Source organism: Malaclemys terrapin, chromosome 4 (assembly GCF_027887155.1).
Source record: "Malaclemys terrapin pileata isolate rMalTer1 chromosome 4, rMalTer1.hap1, whole genome shotgun sequence".
NCBI lineage: Eukaryota > Metazoa > Chordata > Testudines > Emydidae > Malaclemys > Malaclemys terrapin.
In genome coordinates, this window is record NC_071508.1 from 11,182,409 (window position 1) to 11,200,309 (window position 17,901).

Below are 17,901 nucleotides of genomic sequence, written 5' to 3' on the forward strand. Positions count from 1 at the left end.
GCATTGCATCAACAACAATGTAAGATTTTCTTTTTTTCTGAAGATGTCTCTCCTGCCTAGTGAAGTCGTTTTTGGAAGCATCTTGCTGAGACACACAGGAAGATTATTTATAGCACATGTCCAATCTTAGTATTTTTTTGGTGGGCAACTTTTCATTTCTTTGCCATTGAGATGGGAGAGGCAGGAGTTTCAATTTGTGATTGTCCTTATATCACCTAAGGCTGCGCAACAGCTGCAACACCACCAGAAGTCGCAGGAAGGCCATTCGATTTCAGTGGGGGATAAGAGGGCAAATAGAGAGCTCTGTGTCTTAGGCAGTTACTTCCTTGCCTCTTACCTGGCTCAGAGCTGCTGCGTGATGCGGGTCTAAAGCAGCAGACATGACTTCTTTTTAGGCTTCTTCTTTTCCACTGGTGTTTTTCTGTTTATTTGTCTGACCAGGTCATAAAAGATCTGAAAGAGAAAGGTATGTTTAGCAAACCACGAGTCACTAACATAACACTTGAACTACACAGGAGGCTAACTAAGCTGTTTGGCAAGTTGGTACTTTCTCTTGGTGGCTGCAAACTTAAGTTACGGATTAAAGCTTTTGTTTCATTAAAAATGTTAAGGAGCAGTACATTCAGTGTCAACTTGGGTGAGCACGGGGGGTGCAAAGGTGACTTAAAGCTCACCTTTGCCTCCTCTGCGCCCAGTGTAGGCAGGTCCCCCTGCTCCATGTCAGAGCAGCACTGGGCTGCAGTAATTTAGATGAATTTAGGGCAGGGGTATCCTGACTATAGCACCATTGCTTGAACCCTCTTGGAAGCTGAGCAGGAAGTGGAAAGAGGCCCAACAATTCTGTGGATCATCTTTAGATAGGAGCTACCCTCCCTGGGCTGATTAATACGGCTTCAGGGCAACATTACACCAATGCCACAAGTAGCTCCACCATATTGGAGCACCTGGCCCTCAAGTTCCTGGCTCGTCTCTTAAAACCTTCCTTCCATCTGCTCTGTGGGAGATCTGCATTTTTCAAGTTCTGCTTTTGCAGTACATGTGGAGGCTATCTGGTGACTTACCTCATCCCTCTTCTCTTTCCCAAAATCGTGGGGAACCCCAGACTTGGCTAATAAAATTAGCACGAAAGAGCAACAGATAACTGCCCTGCACTGAAACTTATCCATAAGGCACCAGTCTCCGTGTCTCCTTATTGCTGCATAAATGCATTTCTTGTGAACTCTTTGCTACGGTTTGCTCTGCCTACAATGATACTTAGCAGCTTATTCGTGGCAAAACTAGCTTTGCAGAGATGTTTGGAGCTACCTCCCAGTATCAAAGAGAATTCTTTATCCTCTCGGAAACCCCCACCCGACTCCTTGTTTATTTTTTCCCTTTCCGACGTGGCTGATGGCTCACAAATGCCTGCTGATTCCAAGGAGCTTTAAAGACAAGAAAGAAAAAAAAAGCTGTATATATGAACCGCAACATCTGGGAATGTAATATTTTCCTGATATTGTCTCCTTTAAAGCACTGAAACATAGTCGACTGGTTTTAAATTAAACAATAAAGCCAGCATCATGGTCAAGCTTTAAAAATAAAATATGTTAACAGTATTTAAGTTTCTCACACTCCCTCCCCAGTACGAGCTGGGTTTAGTCTTACGCCGTTTTATATTGTCAGCTTCAGGCAAAACCAGCAGCTCGTACTCCATTAAGGTCAAACCAGATTGTTCCTAACAGCTAAACGTGCTTTGGATGTTTGAGATATGAGGAAAAACGTTTCTGTAGGGAAGAGACAGGTCAGTAACCGGCCTTTCCCCTGCTAGTGACAAGTAGCTCCCAGTAAAGTCTTTCTAAGCCAGGGCAAAGATTTTTGGTGCCCAATTGAAACATCTTAAAAAAGCCTCAATTTCTGAAAGCGCTGAGCACCCCCACTCTGAGAAAGAAGTCTCCTAGTAAATCTCGGTAGGCAAAAATGGAGGTACCCAACAATCACAAGTCACATTGGAACATCTAGGCTCACACGGTTAGGGTGTTTTTAGTGGATGTGAGAGATTATTGCTAAATGTCTGCATAGAAGATCGCAGCACAGGGATGACATTCCTTCATAAAGAGAGTCAGCTAAATGTATGAGATATATAAGCCACCAGAAAGATAAACTTTGAAGAGCTGCTACGGAGTATGTTCAGCATCATCTTTTCAAAGAAAATGCTCAGAAGTTTTCTGTGTCCGTGAAAGATTTAACATTCCATTTTCAGATAACGGCCAAAGGAATTTAATCCCCCTCACAGCTATATTTAATAAAATTCAAAGAGCACCAAATCCAATATTAGCCAGAAAAAAATCAAGATTAAGGGCAACACTTCTGCCATTCAACAACTCCAGCCTAAACAAACACGTAGCAGAATAGTTCGCTTTAGAAATGGAGTGTTCCTTCCCTTTGCTTTTCCCAGCTTTTGTGTGTGTCACAATCAGATTATGAAAGACACATTTTTGGTATTGTCTCCAATTCACAAAATATGAGAGTCTTATGGCAATGTGTCCCTATGGGGATAGGTGCCCTGGAAACTGGAATATCTGGTACAAAGACAGATTTCACAAAACTGATTAAGCTGCCACTGGTGAGTCAAAGAAATCTTAGCTCCCACGGCAATGGTCCCGGTATAAATGCACATGTAAAGAAGCAATCTTGGGTAACTAGTGGTTCAGATACTTGCCTGGACTATATAAAGATTCATCCTACAAATCTGTTGCAAAAACTATAAAGCCCCATTAAACAGAGTGCAATGCAGAGATTAAAATCCATGGTAATCATCTTCTCTATGACGTGCTAGTGGAGTGAATACAAGAGGAGGAACGGGAATGGGAATATCTGGGTTCACTCATTGGGGATGATTTTATGTAACTGTCTTGTGGCTGTGTTTGATGCAGTCACTCATGAGTTAAACGTATTCATTGCATACAAGTGAAACTCTCTCCCTCCTGCACGGTTCCCTGGTATATGTTAAGAGTCCTCAGTCACCACTATGTGGAGTGTGGAAATCTTACATATTTTCCGCCCAAAATGATGATTTTCTGACTGTTCTGTGTAGCCCACTGTGAAGTATCCTGCAACTGATGCACTGGGTTCATGGTATCATTTACACTGCACTGGGGTCCACGTTTTACTACAATTTTTATTTTCACTCGGGGTGGAGTTAACACTACCCTCCATCTGGGGCTGACTCCGACTGCCACTTAGTGCAGCATGGAGTGCCCTTCTCCTTCTGACTTGTCACCTTTGGTGCTGTGAGCTGCCAATCCCAGGGTCTACCACTTTTCCTCATCTGTAACCCCCCCATATGGGCCCACCTTGAGGGCACTTCACCCTCCATGGCTGCAAACCTGGGTTCTGTCAGCCAGGAAATGCTCAGTAAAGGATAAGGAGCTCAGTACTGCTGGAGAGCAGATGGGCCTGAATGCCTGGGCCTTGCCACCGTAGAATGCAGTGCAAGGCACACCTATTTGCACAGGTGTTTTCCAGTTAAACATGTCACAAACTGCCCTGACAACACTCTTGTGCTGGGACTTGGCCATAGTAAAATAGCGGCTTAAGAGAGAAGGGCAAAGAACTCTTCCTTTTAGAGAGATGAAAGGTGTCTGTTTGGTAGGGCACCAAGGTACTACAATACAGCTGATCAAAACGTGTAAAGCAAATTAATTTTTAGCAGAGCAGACAACACAACTAGAAATATGCTGGGAAATACACAAACACCAGCATTCAGAAGATGGCATCTTAAGAAGTTACATACCCACTTCAATAAAGCTCATTTTGGGTGAAATCCCTCCACTTATACCCTCCACTTCTGGCTGGAGTGCTGTGTAGGAGCCATTTACACCGAGACAAATCTCACTTTTTGGTACTTTGGAGAGACTGAAGGGTATTTCATTACAGTGAATGGAATACAGCTATAGTACTCAAGATCAAGATTCCAAAAGCATCCTAAACCTAGACAATCAAGACGTGTACAATGGCCTGCACACTGCATTAGTGATCTTTATACTGGGGTGGTGAAGTTAGAACATACAAAGTACAAAAGTGATCCATTATTGCCTAGCAATGGAACAGCTAGTAGTTACCTCATTAACATTGATTTTAGACTTTGCAGACGATTCTAGAAAGGCACAGTTACACCACTGTCTTGCTAAGTTCTGACCCTGTTCTTTGCCAACTACGCGTTCATCTTCCAGGTCACATTTATTGCCAACCAGAATCATTGGAACCTGTGTGGAGAGAACAATGAGAAGCATATGAGCAAACACTGTTCCAACAAACACACCTGGACTGGCCCAGAAAAGCCATCAGTGACAAAGGTTATTTCTTCAAAAAACATTGTCTATGTTTGACAGGGCTACATTTCATAAGCACAAGAAAAATGATATAGGCTGGAGTATATAATCCAGAGAGTTAGAGCTACATTGAACTCACAGACTAGATTACATTTCAGGTACCGGCTGGAAAGGGGCTGAAGGAAAATTGTGGCATGCAGCCACCATGACCAAGTTTCACCGACAATCACACCATCTAACAAATGGAAATACTGCTGTTTAGGAGGTTACATTATACAAGGTTTATTTTGAGGTCATCCACTAACATCACACTAGTCAAAAACATAATTTATTGTTAAGATGCTTTCAAGCGACAAGGGGTTAAACTGCATGCCATCTTAACTTATGTTAGACAACAGGGTTTACGGCATATTTCCTGGATACATGCTGAATGCTGCCAGCCCTAATGACCCGGCAGTCTGTTGTCAAGCCATAGAAAATAATGGGGCCACCTTTGAAAAGCACTCCCTTGATTTGGAACGAAAGCGACTAGATGCATGCACCATGGCCTTCCACATGTGCTGTCTTTTCCCATCAGGAGTGCAGGACCATGCTGCATTAACAGTTCTATGCACACAAAATGGAAAGACTTCTGCAATAATAAACATACTGGACAATTTCATGTTCATATTTATTATGCATAAAGTAATTAAGCAAAAACTGCAACTAATTGTTTTGTAATAGACTCATAAGAGTCTTGTTTAGTAGGACTGGATGAAATTCCATTTCTTCAGTTAATTACACGAATCTTGTTTTAACATCAAAAATCGCTTACTGCGTTAGTCATATGAGTAACCCGCACCATTGTATCCTAGGCCCACTGTCATTAAGCTCTGCTCAGGAGGTTCAATGAGTGGAAACAGCTGTATGTATGGTACAAAATGATGGCAAACCATCTGTTAAACAGCCTGATGGCTCTCTGAGGAGCCACCTGCCCCTTCCCTCAGGAGGGAAGAAGTGCCTAAGGGAGTCCATGGTCCCTGCTACATTTCCTGGGGAGTGTTAACAGGAACTGGAGTGCCTTTGGAAAGTGACCTTGGCTACAACAAACACTTGTTACTGATTTATTTGCATTAGGCGGATCAGAATGGAGTAGTCTTTACACACAATCGAAGAGCTGGGACAGTTTTTCAAGAAACATGAAAGCAAACGATGGATGAAAATGAAGGGATTTCTTGCCCATTGAGAGAGAGCCGGTAAAATTCTTTTCTACTGTAAGTTCTTCAGGGCAGGGACTGTATTTATAACAGATACTGTACAGAGCCAAGCATGTTGTCAACATTCAATAAATCAAACATTTCCCCTTCTAAGAATATACTCCCCAAAGCTTCCATGGCAAACAATCAAATGGTACAATCCAATACCATGTGACAATCTGATAACCCTTAAAAACACTCAATTAGTTCAGTCAAAAAATGGGAACATTTTTTCCAGCAGGCTTTCGCAGTAAGACACCTTTGAGGTGGTACCAACGTGAATTTCAGAAGACTTTTCCTGTTTCCCCTCAGCCTTGTGGTCTACTGATGGATAGCCCTGCACACCACCAGGGAAGAACACATTTAAATGGCAGGGAGGAAAGCCAAAGGAGCTGGTAGGACTTCATATTTAAAGCATAAAAGAATGTTAAAGAAAAGAGCTCTCACAACACTACAATGTCTAATCTAATCTGTTTTACATCTCCTGTAAATGAACTCTTTAAGCAACTACAATATAGTACAGAAAGTCCTGGGCTGCATACCATTCTTTCAATCCTGCTTTTAAATTTTGCATTTCATATAAATCCCAGTTCCTGAAATACGGAAATGGAGTTAAGGTAAGAAATCTCCAGTTTCTTGAGCATTTTGAAGCACACAGGTAACAGCAAGATCTGCACTCCATTCCACTGCTGCATTTTATTGAAATGCACAATGCATACACCACTGTTTCCCCATAGCACTGTAAGAGACAAAATTACAGACCTGCTGATAATGGGTGTGCATGCCATTCCCTTTCTGCACACAAAACTGAGCCACAAAACCTGTGCTTTCCAGATGGAAAATAAGTTGCTATACATTTCCTTCAATAATGTACCTAAGTACTGTAAAATTTCAAGTATAAATAATAAAAGTAACTTAATTTTGCACAGAATTGTTCTTAAGTAGAGTCTTAGTCAACTAGATTTAAGACTCATTTAAACCTCTAAACAAAATGGTTTCAAAAGAGATCAGACAACATTTTATTTTTGGGAACTACGTTTTGCTTACTACAGCAAAACCTGAAGTCATGAAACAGAAACTGCAGGCAAAACAAAACCTCTGTTTCAGATCAAACCATTGTACCCTACACCAAATATAAATATTCACAATTACATGTGCTTAATTAGAACCTCTTTCATTTTGTATGAGACCAAAAGATCCATTTTCCCACACGTGGATACTAATGTACAAATGTGAATATTTGAACACATTCAAAACTAACTAAAGAATGTTAAAAAGCGGTACAGCAGAAAAAATGGAACACATAAATGAGGTATACATTTGTCTAGATATGGGGAGATACGCGACACGTGGTTGTTTTAAATGCCAAGAGTTAACTAACTGCTCCATACCAATGAGATTTCTAGACTTATTGCAATAAACTGAATTTGATCAAGTTTGGTTTTGATCATTTTGAAATTCAAATACAAAACAGCAATTTATATTTTTCTTGCACATAAAACATTGAACAGTTAAAATGCTGAAATTTTAAGAGACTCGTTCTGCTAGCACTAAACACAGGGTGACCTGTCTTCTTTTTCTCATGAGTACAAGGCTTGAAGAGGAAAAAAATCTTTTTGGAAGTTTGAATCCATGAACTAACATCCAACCAATTAAAATGAGTAAATAAGTTTTAAATTATCATGAAGCAGAATTAAAGTAACAGTGTCCATTGTTTGATTAATTTGGCCAACCTATGGTACAAATGCCAGGGCAAGCAGTGTAGCTGTTTGAAGAGCTCGGTGCATTGACCTAAATGCTAATAAAAGAATCATGCTACCAGCAAGCATAATCCCCACATAATGAAGATTAGTTTTACTTAAATAAAAAGTTTACCAAGTTAAACCAGAGAGTGGATCAAAATCATTAAAAAGCAAGGTAGCCAAGGTTAAGGAACAATGAAGATTTAAAAGCAAATACAAAAGTTAAGAGACTACCTCAGTTTCAAATCACATTTAGCACCACAGTACCATTTACCCTTCAGAGCAACCTACTGCATTGTTCAAACAGCTTTTTCATGAATGGCTATTTAAAGACAATGCCTGTGGCTTACTTATGATCAGGCCTAAATATGTGCAACAACTCCAGCTCTGTTTACTGATCCTCAGCACCCCTCTTAACTGGATGAGTGTAAGAAAATAAAGTAACAACATGTGAATGAGAGCTACCTCTAGCATCCCGGCTCAGCTACAAGGACCATCTAAATGACTGAAGTAATCCAACTTCAAAGAAAGCAGTTACTTTTGTTGTCAGTGATTAAAATCTTTTTCAGGCCATTCAGGGTAAATCCTTGAAAAAGATTACTAACAACTGTATTAGTCAGAGTTTAATTTCAGCTTCCTGTCATCTAAATATAAAATGATGAGGGCCACAAAACCGTACCATTCACCCCAACACTGTCCTGTAAAACATCTGCAACTTCAAGTCCATCAGAAGTTATAGAAATATATAGACTTCAGGTGAAAAAAATCCATCATGAAACACAGAAAGCCCCTTGCAACAGAACTAAAGCTGCTAATGACAGGAACAGCTCCATCTACAGGGTCCAGAGGCGTAGGGTTACTGCATATAATCTCCTCCTATGATGTACAGGCTGATCAGTCCTTTGCCATCTAAAGAATTCAGTGTATGTTCTTTTTTAAATCATTCTTTACTTTTTTGTAAGTGTTCTAAAATTGACCAACCAATAATTAATTTCTATCATTAGCTGAGAATTTTTCAAAAACTAAAAATAAAATTATTTATTCCACAGCTGTCAGACCCTCTTGGGACTAAGATTTTTGGAAACAAGGATTCCTGTAATAGAATAGTGAGAGGGACAAAGAAAACTGTTTTGAGTTTACAAGTCTCAGGAGTTTTAAGAGCTATATATAAAAGTAGACCCTTGACACACACACTTGTAATTCAGACTCTGAATATGCATGCTCTCCCTGAGGCCAAAATTCCCACATCTGGGTGCCTAAAGTTAGGATCATAAACCCAACCATCTAAATACAAGTTGCCAGATTTTCATAAGTGATGAACACCCACATATCCCACTGGAATCAATGGGAGCTGCAGGCTCTCAGCATCTCTGAAGTCAGGCCACATACATATGCAGGTGCCTAAATATGGACTTAGACCAGTATGAAAGTTTTACTCCTGAGTCCCTCCTCCCAGGGCTACCATACACATTTTCAAGTTTGCTATCTAAAACCACTGTAACTAAAAACAGTGCTGCGTACAGGAAACAGCCCAAGACATCCTGCTCTATTCAATCTTAGCAACAAGCTTTAAAGATGAGCCAGCAGGATAAATATATAATTGAAAAAGTAGCTATTGACAAACTGCCAGTCAAGTTTAAATGATATGCTGTTCCCGCAATAATCACAAGTTGGTGGCCTTAATGCTCAAAACCAACATTGACAGGTTTTGAAATACAGCAATTTTTTTTGTTCGTTGTAGAGTAGGGGTAGGTCTACACTTACCTCCGGGTCCGGCGGTAAGCAATCGATCTTCTGGGATTGATTTATCGCGTCTTGTCTAGATGCGATAAATCGATCCCGGAAGTGTTTGCCATCGACGCCGGTACTCCAGCTCGGCGAGAGAAGTACGCGGCATCGACGGGGAGCCTGCCTGCCGCCTCTGGACCCGCGGTAAGTTCGGACTAAGGTACTTCGAATTCAGCTACATTATTAACGTAGCTGAATTTGCGTACCTTAGTTCGAAGTGGGGGGTTAGTGTGGACCAGGCCTAAGAAGCAATGGAAACTGAACAGAAGCAACCCAACCTCCCCTAGGCCTAAGAAGGATTTATGAAAGTTGCTGCCCAGAGGACCTCAAAGACTAAAGTCCTCTCCTTCACAACGCAGATAGAAACATAGGATTCTCCAGAGAACTGATAATGGGATACAAAGCCTTTCAAACTCTGGTTTACCTACTGGTGAGTGGTGATTTAAAGTAGTTAACCATTTGCCAGCTGTTTGGTGGCCAATGTGAAAATGAATTTTTGGTGGGCAGGTATACACATCAGAAACACTACCACAGATGAAATCCTTCTTGGCAGTCTCAGCAGAGACCACAGACCAAAAGGCCATGGAAACTGAGTTACCTCCTCAATCCTAGATGCATGCAGATTACATGCCTTGGACATTCATTTCTACGAGGTAAAGATCACAACAAAAGCACAACTGTGGTTGGTACAGGCAGCTTGTTAGAGACTTACAAATATTAACCGTTCGGATTTGAATTCTGCAATGCAGTTTGCTTACGTAAACAGAAACCAAGCTACTACTCAGCGTCTAGAATCAAGACTTCCTGATCAGTAAGTGCAAAATGAATTTTTATTCCCCAGAGCAGCTACTATATAACATTATTGCTTAGAAGGTTATAATAGGTGCATGACAATCTTCAATCATCCTAAAATCACTCAGTTGATACTAATGCAAATATCTATGGGTTGCTTCTGTTCAGTTTTCATTGCTTCTTACTCTACCTAGCTCACAGAGCTGGAAGGGACCCTGAAAGGTCATCAAGTCCAGCCCCCTGCCTTCACTAGCAGGACCAAGTACTGATTTTGCCCCAGATCCCTAAGTGGCCCCTGCAAGGACTCAACTCACAACCCTGGGTTCAGTAGGCCAATGCTCAAACCACTGAGCTATTTCTCCCCCAATCTCCAATGAGGACTGGGAGAATTATCTTGTAGAAAGAAAACTGACTTTGAGCCAGTTTATTGAGGCAGGAAATTGAAACATGTTTTCAAAATGAAGTTTTTTAAAAACTCGTCACTGGCCCAAATGTGATTGTAAGCTCTTTGGGACAAGCTGTTTATCTGTCTTCTATACTGTTATAGCTAAACCATCCAACACACACTGAAATAAGTGAGACTTTGATCTTGGTCATGTCTCACAGAAACTCATGGGGAGGGGGGGTACAGCAGGAGGAGTGGGAGGGAACAGACCAGTATTCACTCGAGTAACAGGTCATACAAACCACTTCTCTGCCTCATGCAATGTGTCCTAAGGCTATGTAACTAAACAGACTGCTCAAAGCTGCCATTATTGTCCATACAACTGGAATAAAGGTAAGAAGCTTGGCTAATAAGACGACTTCTTCCCTCCCACATACTCAAGCTCTTATTTCAGTGCTAGTTGCCTCATCTTTAGGACATACAAAAACGTACATAGAATTAAAAGAAAACTTGGCAACACACTTTAACCAATTTTGTCCATTACTAAGGTTGTGACCCAATGCAATAATTTGATTAATCTTTTTGGTGAATAGGCAGAGCACGTCTTTTCTATTTATGGCTCAGGTACAACACATTCAGGATGATTCTTCACATGTAAGCTTCCTCCTCACGCTGCAGGAAAGTTAGAAGAAAAGAAACTAAAGTACAGTAAAATTTGTTTAATTTTTTAAAACAACAACATTCCGATATAACCCACCTAGGAAAAAGAAAATGCCTATACTGGGAAAGAATATCAAAGTTAAAAATCAACTAAGGACAGATTTCCAAAAAAGTTGAGCAACCAGCATGTCCCATTGTTCTCACCAGGGCCAAGTGTTCTCAGCACGTCTGAAAATCTGGCCAAGTTGTTTGTGTTCCCAATGGGAGAAGAGCTCTTTTGAAAAAAAAAATCTACCCCTAATTTTGGAAGCTGAGCTCTTGAAAATCTGCTCAATAAAATTAATGTAAAAAAAAAAAAAATAAGTTTTTCTAAAACATCTAGCACAAGCTTATTATACAGTAAAAAACATTTCTAGGCAACAGTAGTCTTCAGTCATCCATCAACTTGCTCAAAAAAACAGATATCTGCTTATTTACTTATGTAAGGATTTCAATGGCTCACAAAGCAAAAAGTCCTTTACTTACATCTTCAGTGTCCTTAACCCGTAAAATCTGTTCCCTCAGGTCCTGTAAGTCATTAAATGTGGACTGTGCTGTAATAGAATATACTAGTGCAAACCCTTGACCGTTCTTCATATAGAGATCCCTCATTGCTGTAAATTGCTCCTGTAATCAAATATTTTAAAAGGTAATTAATTAGCTGTTTAATACATATATCAAACAGTTCAAAAGGAATCCTTTTATTCTAATAGAGATAAGAATGTAGTAGCTAACATTACATTTACATTTTTATCCCTTACAGAAATCCAATGAAGCATATGAATTTAATAAAAGCATGAACTCAATTCCTTCCCTTCTTCCTCGCCCCACGCTCAGGAGGAAGAAAAAACCTGTTAGAAGAACAGACAAAAATAGCAAGAAAAAAAGGCAGAGGATGCTATAGAATTAAATCTGATAAATATCTTGCAGTGATAAATATGGACTAATGTACATCTAAAGCATACGGTTAATATTTCGTTAACACACTTGCAGTGGTATTTCAAATATTTCACTGCCAGAGAAGTGACAATCTGCAAATATGCCCCTGCTCTAGTACTGCGCAGAGACTGCCTAGGTGCCACACACTTGTAGGTTTTTTGTGAACATCAAAGTGTAGAAGAAAGAGTGAGCGGACATCTAAGCACATGTAATTGTTCAGCAGTCATTTGCTGCATGCAAATGGCTTGAAGGCTCAATGTAATGAAACATAAGGCTATACAAGAATGGGCTGGGAAATTCAGGGTCAGACCCAAAGCTATCTTTTGTACACGTCAGTGAAAGAACCTTCACTAGAAATTTTAACCATACTTTGATTTCTATCTGCCTGGGCTACTTTCAACATCATGGTCCAAGTGCTTCCCAAAACAAACAGCAATTGTGTTTTCAAACTCTTAAAAAGCAGATCCTCCTCCCATAGTGTTCTCAACCATTAAAGTCTGTTTGTTTAGTGACACCCTCCCACAGGATGATAAAGAGGCTTGGTGAGCTTTCAGGAAGCTCACCTCTCAGTAGATGCTAGGAGGAGGGAGATGACAGGGGCTTCCCCCAACATGGAACAGCTGGACAGCACAGAGAATTAGCATGAGGGGCAGTTGACCTGAGCAGGAAGGGATTCCCAAAGGAGGAGAAGAATGTCCCTTCCAGCACTATCTGAGGAAGAGCCATGACGTGTAAGGTCCTATTTGTTGGAGGAGGGTTCTCTAAGAAAGGAGGAAGCAGGCCCAAGTGCAGTGGCTTGACAGGGAACTTTGTTTTTTTTGGGGGGTGGGGGGGGAATTAAAACAAAACAAAACAAAAATCACACAGTGTCAATGATTCAGGACCTTCAAGTCGTGCCCATTGTTAGCTTATGGAATGGTGTGGTTTTATGATGGTCATCCCCCACCCACCTTTGTCCTCCTATAGCTTGTTACCATCCCTCATATCTCTGACTGCAAGCTCTTTGGGGTAGAGACCATATCTTGTGTGTGTGTGTTTGTACAATGCTCAGCACATTGTGAACTCTGGGCACCACCACAATACATTACAAATGATTATAACACGATGCTAGAATTTGGGGATGAAGATATCAATTTATTCCTAAGCAGAGTTGATAAGGTATTTAGAATTTGGAGGAACACTAATCCATTCATATCCCATCTGTGAGGGAAATTCAGCTGGGTAACATCTACAATCCCTAAAGAGACATGGTGGTGAGGTAATATCTTTAATTGGACCAACTTGAAACAACCTTTCAAGCTACACAGAGCTCTTCTTCCAGTCTGGGAAAGGTACTAAGAGTATCACAGCTACATACAAGATCAAACAGGTAGTTTAGTGCAAAAGTATCAGGGGGTAGCCGTGTTAGTCTGTATCCACACAAAAAAACAAGGAGTCCGGTGGCACCTTAAAGACTAACAGATTTATTTGGGCATAAGCTTTCGTGGGTAAAAAAACCTCACTTCTTCAGAAGTGTAAAAGTAGTTAGCACGTATTGTAAGAGACCATTCAACCCCTATAATCATAGGACAAAAAAGGAGGGGTAGTGGGTTACAGCTTGTTGTAATGAACCATAAATCCAGTGTCTTTATTAAGACCATGCTTTTTAGTATCTAGCAAAGTTACGAATTTAAGCTCCCAGGCTCATCTTTCGAAATTGTTGCGCAGGTTTTCTTTGAGGATGAGGACTGATAGGTCAGATATAGAGGGATCGCATTGTGAAAAGCATTCCCCACAGGTGATAGGGTGTTTATGTCTTTTATCATTTTCCTACGTGAATTCATTCGAGAGCACAGTGATTGTATGCAATTTTCCTGGGTTTGGCGGTGTTCAGGTGACAGATTCACCACATTGGCTTTTGGGTTACTTAACAAAACACTGCAGTTTAGTGCAGCAACAGTTGATCAAACATTTTCTTTTTGATAGGACAGGGCAATTTCACTGACAAATCCTTTTAAAATCCAACCTCATTTTTAACATTAAAAATTCTATATTTTAGATTTTTCTTACTGTCCCTGCTGTATCGAGGATTTCAAGCATACACTGTTGGCAGTCTACTTCCACTTGCTGGAAAAAAAGGAAGAAACAAGCAACATTAAGAAAAAAAATGGCATATGCTCAAAAGTGTGCTAGTGTGAGACATACAGAATTACAACCGAAGAGCCCTTTAACTTATGTTTTCCTTCATTCCTCCTCAAACCCACCAAAAAAAAAAAAAAAAACTCAAACTTGTTAAATTTTCCAAGCATTCCACTTACTAAAAATCATTTCAGATTAAAGAGGGTAATTCCAGAAAATGCAACTCTTGATTACGAAGGTTTTAACAATTTTTTCACTTAATTGTCATGCACAAAAAGCACCACTTCCTTTCGTTTTCTGGTGTGGAGCCTTTAATTGTGACAACAATTATTCTTATCTCTAAATTATTCTTATCTTTACATCAATCTGAGTGGAGAATGCAGCTCTAGGGATAAAATTACATCAAGCCTCTGTGTCAAGGATTTGAACAAGAGCTTCTGCTTTGCAACTGCAAGCTCGTTTCCAAAAAGGCAGTGAAAAATGTCATATGCCTTCAAAGTAAGCAACACTCATTAAACTAAAAAGTAAAGTGGTCTGTTTTTTAAAAACCATGACTATACCTCAGTGCTTAAATCTGTGATATTTGGGTTATTTCCTTTGCAACGTTTCCTACTGTAAGTAAACGCCATGACATGATAAATTCGGATTCATTTATTTTTAAATGGCAATCAATGTTATGTCAGCATACCATGAACTAAGTCTGCATGACATTAAGGGTATGGCTACACGGTGATAAAAAATCCTGTAGCACCAAGTTTTAGAGCCCAGACTGCGGGGCTAAAAATTGCAGTCTGGACGTTCAGACTTGGACTGGAGCCCGGGCACCTTCCCCTTTCGCGGAGTCTCAAAGCCCAGGCTCCAGTCCAAGCCCGAACGTCTACACTGCAACTGTAGAGCCCAGCAACCGGAGCCAGAGTCAGCTGACCTGGGCCAGTCGCAGCCATGTCACAGGTCTTTTATTGCACATACCCTAAGGCCCTGATCCTGCAAAGTGCTCTACAGACACACAGGGAACCAGGTGCATGGATCAAGTGCTCTATACAGGCACAGGGTTCCAGCCGCATGGAGGCTAACAAGCCAGCATCACTATACTAACACAGATCCAAACTCACACCTCTTACTCAGACAAAATTCCCAGGACATGGAGAAGGTTTGCATGAATTAAAAACAAACAAACAAGAAAAAACACCACAACAGGATCAGGCCCTAAAACGGCTGATAGAAAAGAAAATAGCATCATTTTATACTGTACCTTTCTGTATGAATCTTCTATTGTGGGGTCATATTTTTCAACAAAAATTCCCTGAACAAATTGTACAGTCTGAAAAAAAAGCGAGAAAAAACAGTTCAAGAATAAACTCAGATATGGCCTACTGACCTTCAAGTAGCAGCTCTTCAAAACCAGAATAGTATAAATTCTGCATCACATCAGTATTGCCAATCCAAGCATTCAGAGTCACGAGCCAGGACTTTAAAAATCTTTTTTTTTTTTAAATATAATAAAATGTGGGTTTATTGGGCTTTTTTTTTTTTTTTAAGTTTTGGAATCTTCTAGGTGCACTGTCATATTTTCAAGAATTTCTCAGCAACCATGAGGGCTAGAAACTTATTTTTTAAAGTGACAGCGAGTGTCTCGCAAAAATCTCACAAAGGAACTGGGCCTTCAGGAAAACCACCAAATACTGTGAAACTCACAATAAAATCCGGAAAGGTGGCAACACTGTAAAGTAGATCTGTGAAAGCCTCTGTATTTGAAGTTTAAGTTTCATTTAGAGTATCTCAGTCTCATTAAAATGCAGTAAGCTCTTTAGGGCAGGGACAGGGTTTTTGTACTCTGTGTTTGTGCAGCACCTAGCACAGTGGGGTCCAAGTCCATGATTAGGACTCCATGGTTCTAAGGTAATACAAATAAATCAAATGTCAATACTGACAAAGAGATCCAGCAAGATTTCAGAATGACAGATTTAGAAATTATCTGTAAATCATTCAACTTTAGTAATTGTAATTGTTTTTATAAAAATCAAAAACGAATAAAAACCAACTAGAACAGTGCACCACACATTCAACAACCACAATGTATATTAAAACAGAAGAAAGGAGATACCACTCATTTCAAAACTGAAGTTCTTTCCTCCCCTATGCACGCGCTCAGAGTGAAACTAGGATGGGAAGCTTTTGACATGGCTGGTGTCTGGATAGCCAGTATTTTTCTTAAATTTGTAAAGGACCCTATATTTTAGCTGTTCTTTTAGGGCTTTTGGATGGCAACTTATGCTTTTCCACCAACCACGCTACAGTTTTCTACTTTTGCCCTGTGAGAGAGAAGAAGTTCACTTTCACCTATTCCAGGGCTTTGCAAATGTCTTTCATAGTATGGAGCATATCTTAATAGAAAGGCATGTGCTTTTGATATTTCCTCTCCCATTTGTGATTGCAGAGCATCCCTGTAACAACCACAGCATTTGCTTACATAGAAGAGTGAGGTTTTTAGCTTCTTTTAATGTGATTTAATAGCAGGAAATAAGGAGAATGTAGCACCAAGTGCGACCAGCCAGATCTCCGCAGGTCACTACACCCCTACCTCGATATAACGCAACCCGATATAACACAAATTCGGATAGAACGCGGTAAAGCAGTGCTCGGGGGGGGGAGTGGGGCTGCGCACTCCGGTGGATCAAAGCAAGTTCAATATAACGCGGTTTCACCTATAACGCGGTAAGATTTTTTGGCTCCCGAGGGCAGCGTTATATCGAGGTAGAGGTGTATTTAAGAAATTCGGAACTGCTCTACTTTCAGAGTGGCGGATATTTTGTTTTAATCAGATGTTGCTACATAATCTACTAGATAAACTTGGGTCTGTGAACCAGGAACTACTAAATTCTAATGCTAATCTGTCTCTGACGTAACAACCTCTGTGTCTCATCTCTCTCTCTCACACACACACACACACACACACACACACACACACACGCTTTTGCTCCTAAATACATGGTTTCAGATTTTGAAAGAGTCGCACACAGCCAGATGTCTGCAAAAGGCATCACTGTATTCTGGAGAGTACAAAACACCCACTGGTTTCTTTTAAAGTAGCAAGAAAACAATTTTCTAGCTTTCATGCTTGAGAAGATTTCCTGCAGATGAGAGGCATGCACCCTCACTCAAAAGCTAAACTCATTCTATAGTCTAGAACAGTGGTTTGCAATCTGTGGCCCCCAGACCTCTGTGGGTCTGCAGACTATGTCTAACATTTCCAAAGAGATACAGTATGCACCTCCATTTGAAATTTTTAAAAGGTTTAAAACTACTGGTCTAGAAAGACTTAAAGTCTCTTCTTCTCTACCATTTCCCTATCACATTGTATGTTTGTTGTCTCAAAAGTCTCTTCAGATAGAGGATCCCAGAAATCCCACTTTAAATGAGATCAGTAATGCAATCAGCCATGGTGTTATAGAAGGCAACAGAAGCCCTACCACAACAGGCAGAACTCCTTTAGATTGTGGTGATTATATCCCGAGACTTCTTAATGGTTACTACCAAAAAGGGTACAAAGACTTTGTTTTTGATTAAGAGGCTAACACTGGAAACTGTGATCCAGTCATGACTCAAAAAAAACAATTGTATCTCATTTGTATACTGTTAATAGTTTCCCCATGTTTGTAAGTTAGTCTTCACCACAAAGGTGCTAGAACATTGTATTCTAAACTGTCATTCAAATACAGAACTGAATACCAATACCAGCCTCTTTATAAGTCATTTTAGTTTAGGTCACTGGGGGGGTGGGGGAGGAGTGGAGGGAGAAATTTCAAGATTACTATTGGCAGCAAAATACCATAGTTCTATTCTGTTTTAATCTCTTCCACTGTATTATTTTAAAACCCATCTCAGAACCTCTC

The 17,901-nt window shown here is 40.3% G+C and overlaps 1 protein-coding gene across 4 annotated transcripts in view; it reads right to left on the bottom strand.

Moving 5' to 3' along the window:
* Positions 1–17,901, bottom strand: part of RAP1A (RAP1A, member of RAS oncogene family) — a 71,970-nt gene that overhangs the window by 3,691 nt on the left and 50,378 nt on the right. For all 4 annotated transcript variants that reach the window (XM_054025782.1, XM_054025780.1, XM_054025781.1 and 1 more), the window contains 5 exons: positions 15,261–15,329; positions 13,940–13,996; positions 11,438–11,578; positions 4,101–4,244; positions 338–453 (listed from right to left, as the gene is read on the bottom strand). In XM_054025782.1, the coding sequence (XP_053881757.1) occupies positions 367–453; positions 4,101–4,244; positions 11,438–11,578; positions 13,940–13,996; positions 15,261–15,329 (498 nt within the window). In that variant the 3' untranslated portion in view covers positions 338–366. The remainder of the gene's footprint in view (positions 1–337; positions 454–4,100; positions 4,245–11,437; positions 11,579–13,939; positions 13,997–15,260; positions 15,330–17,901) is intronic.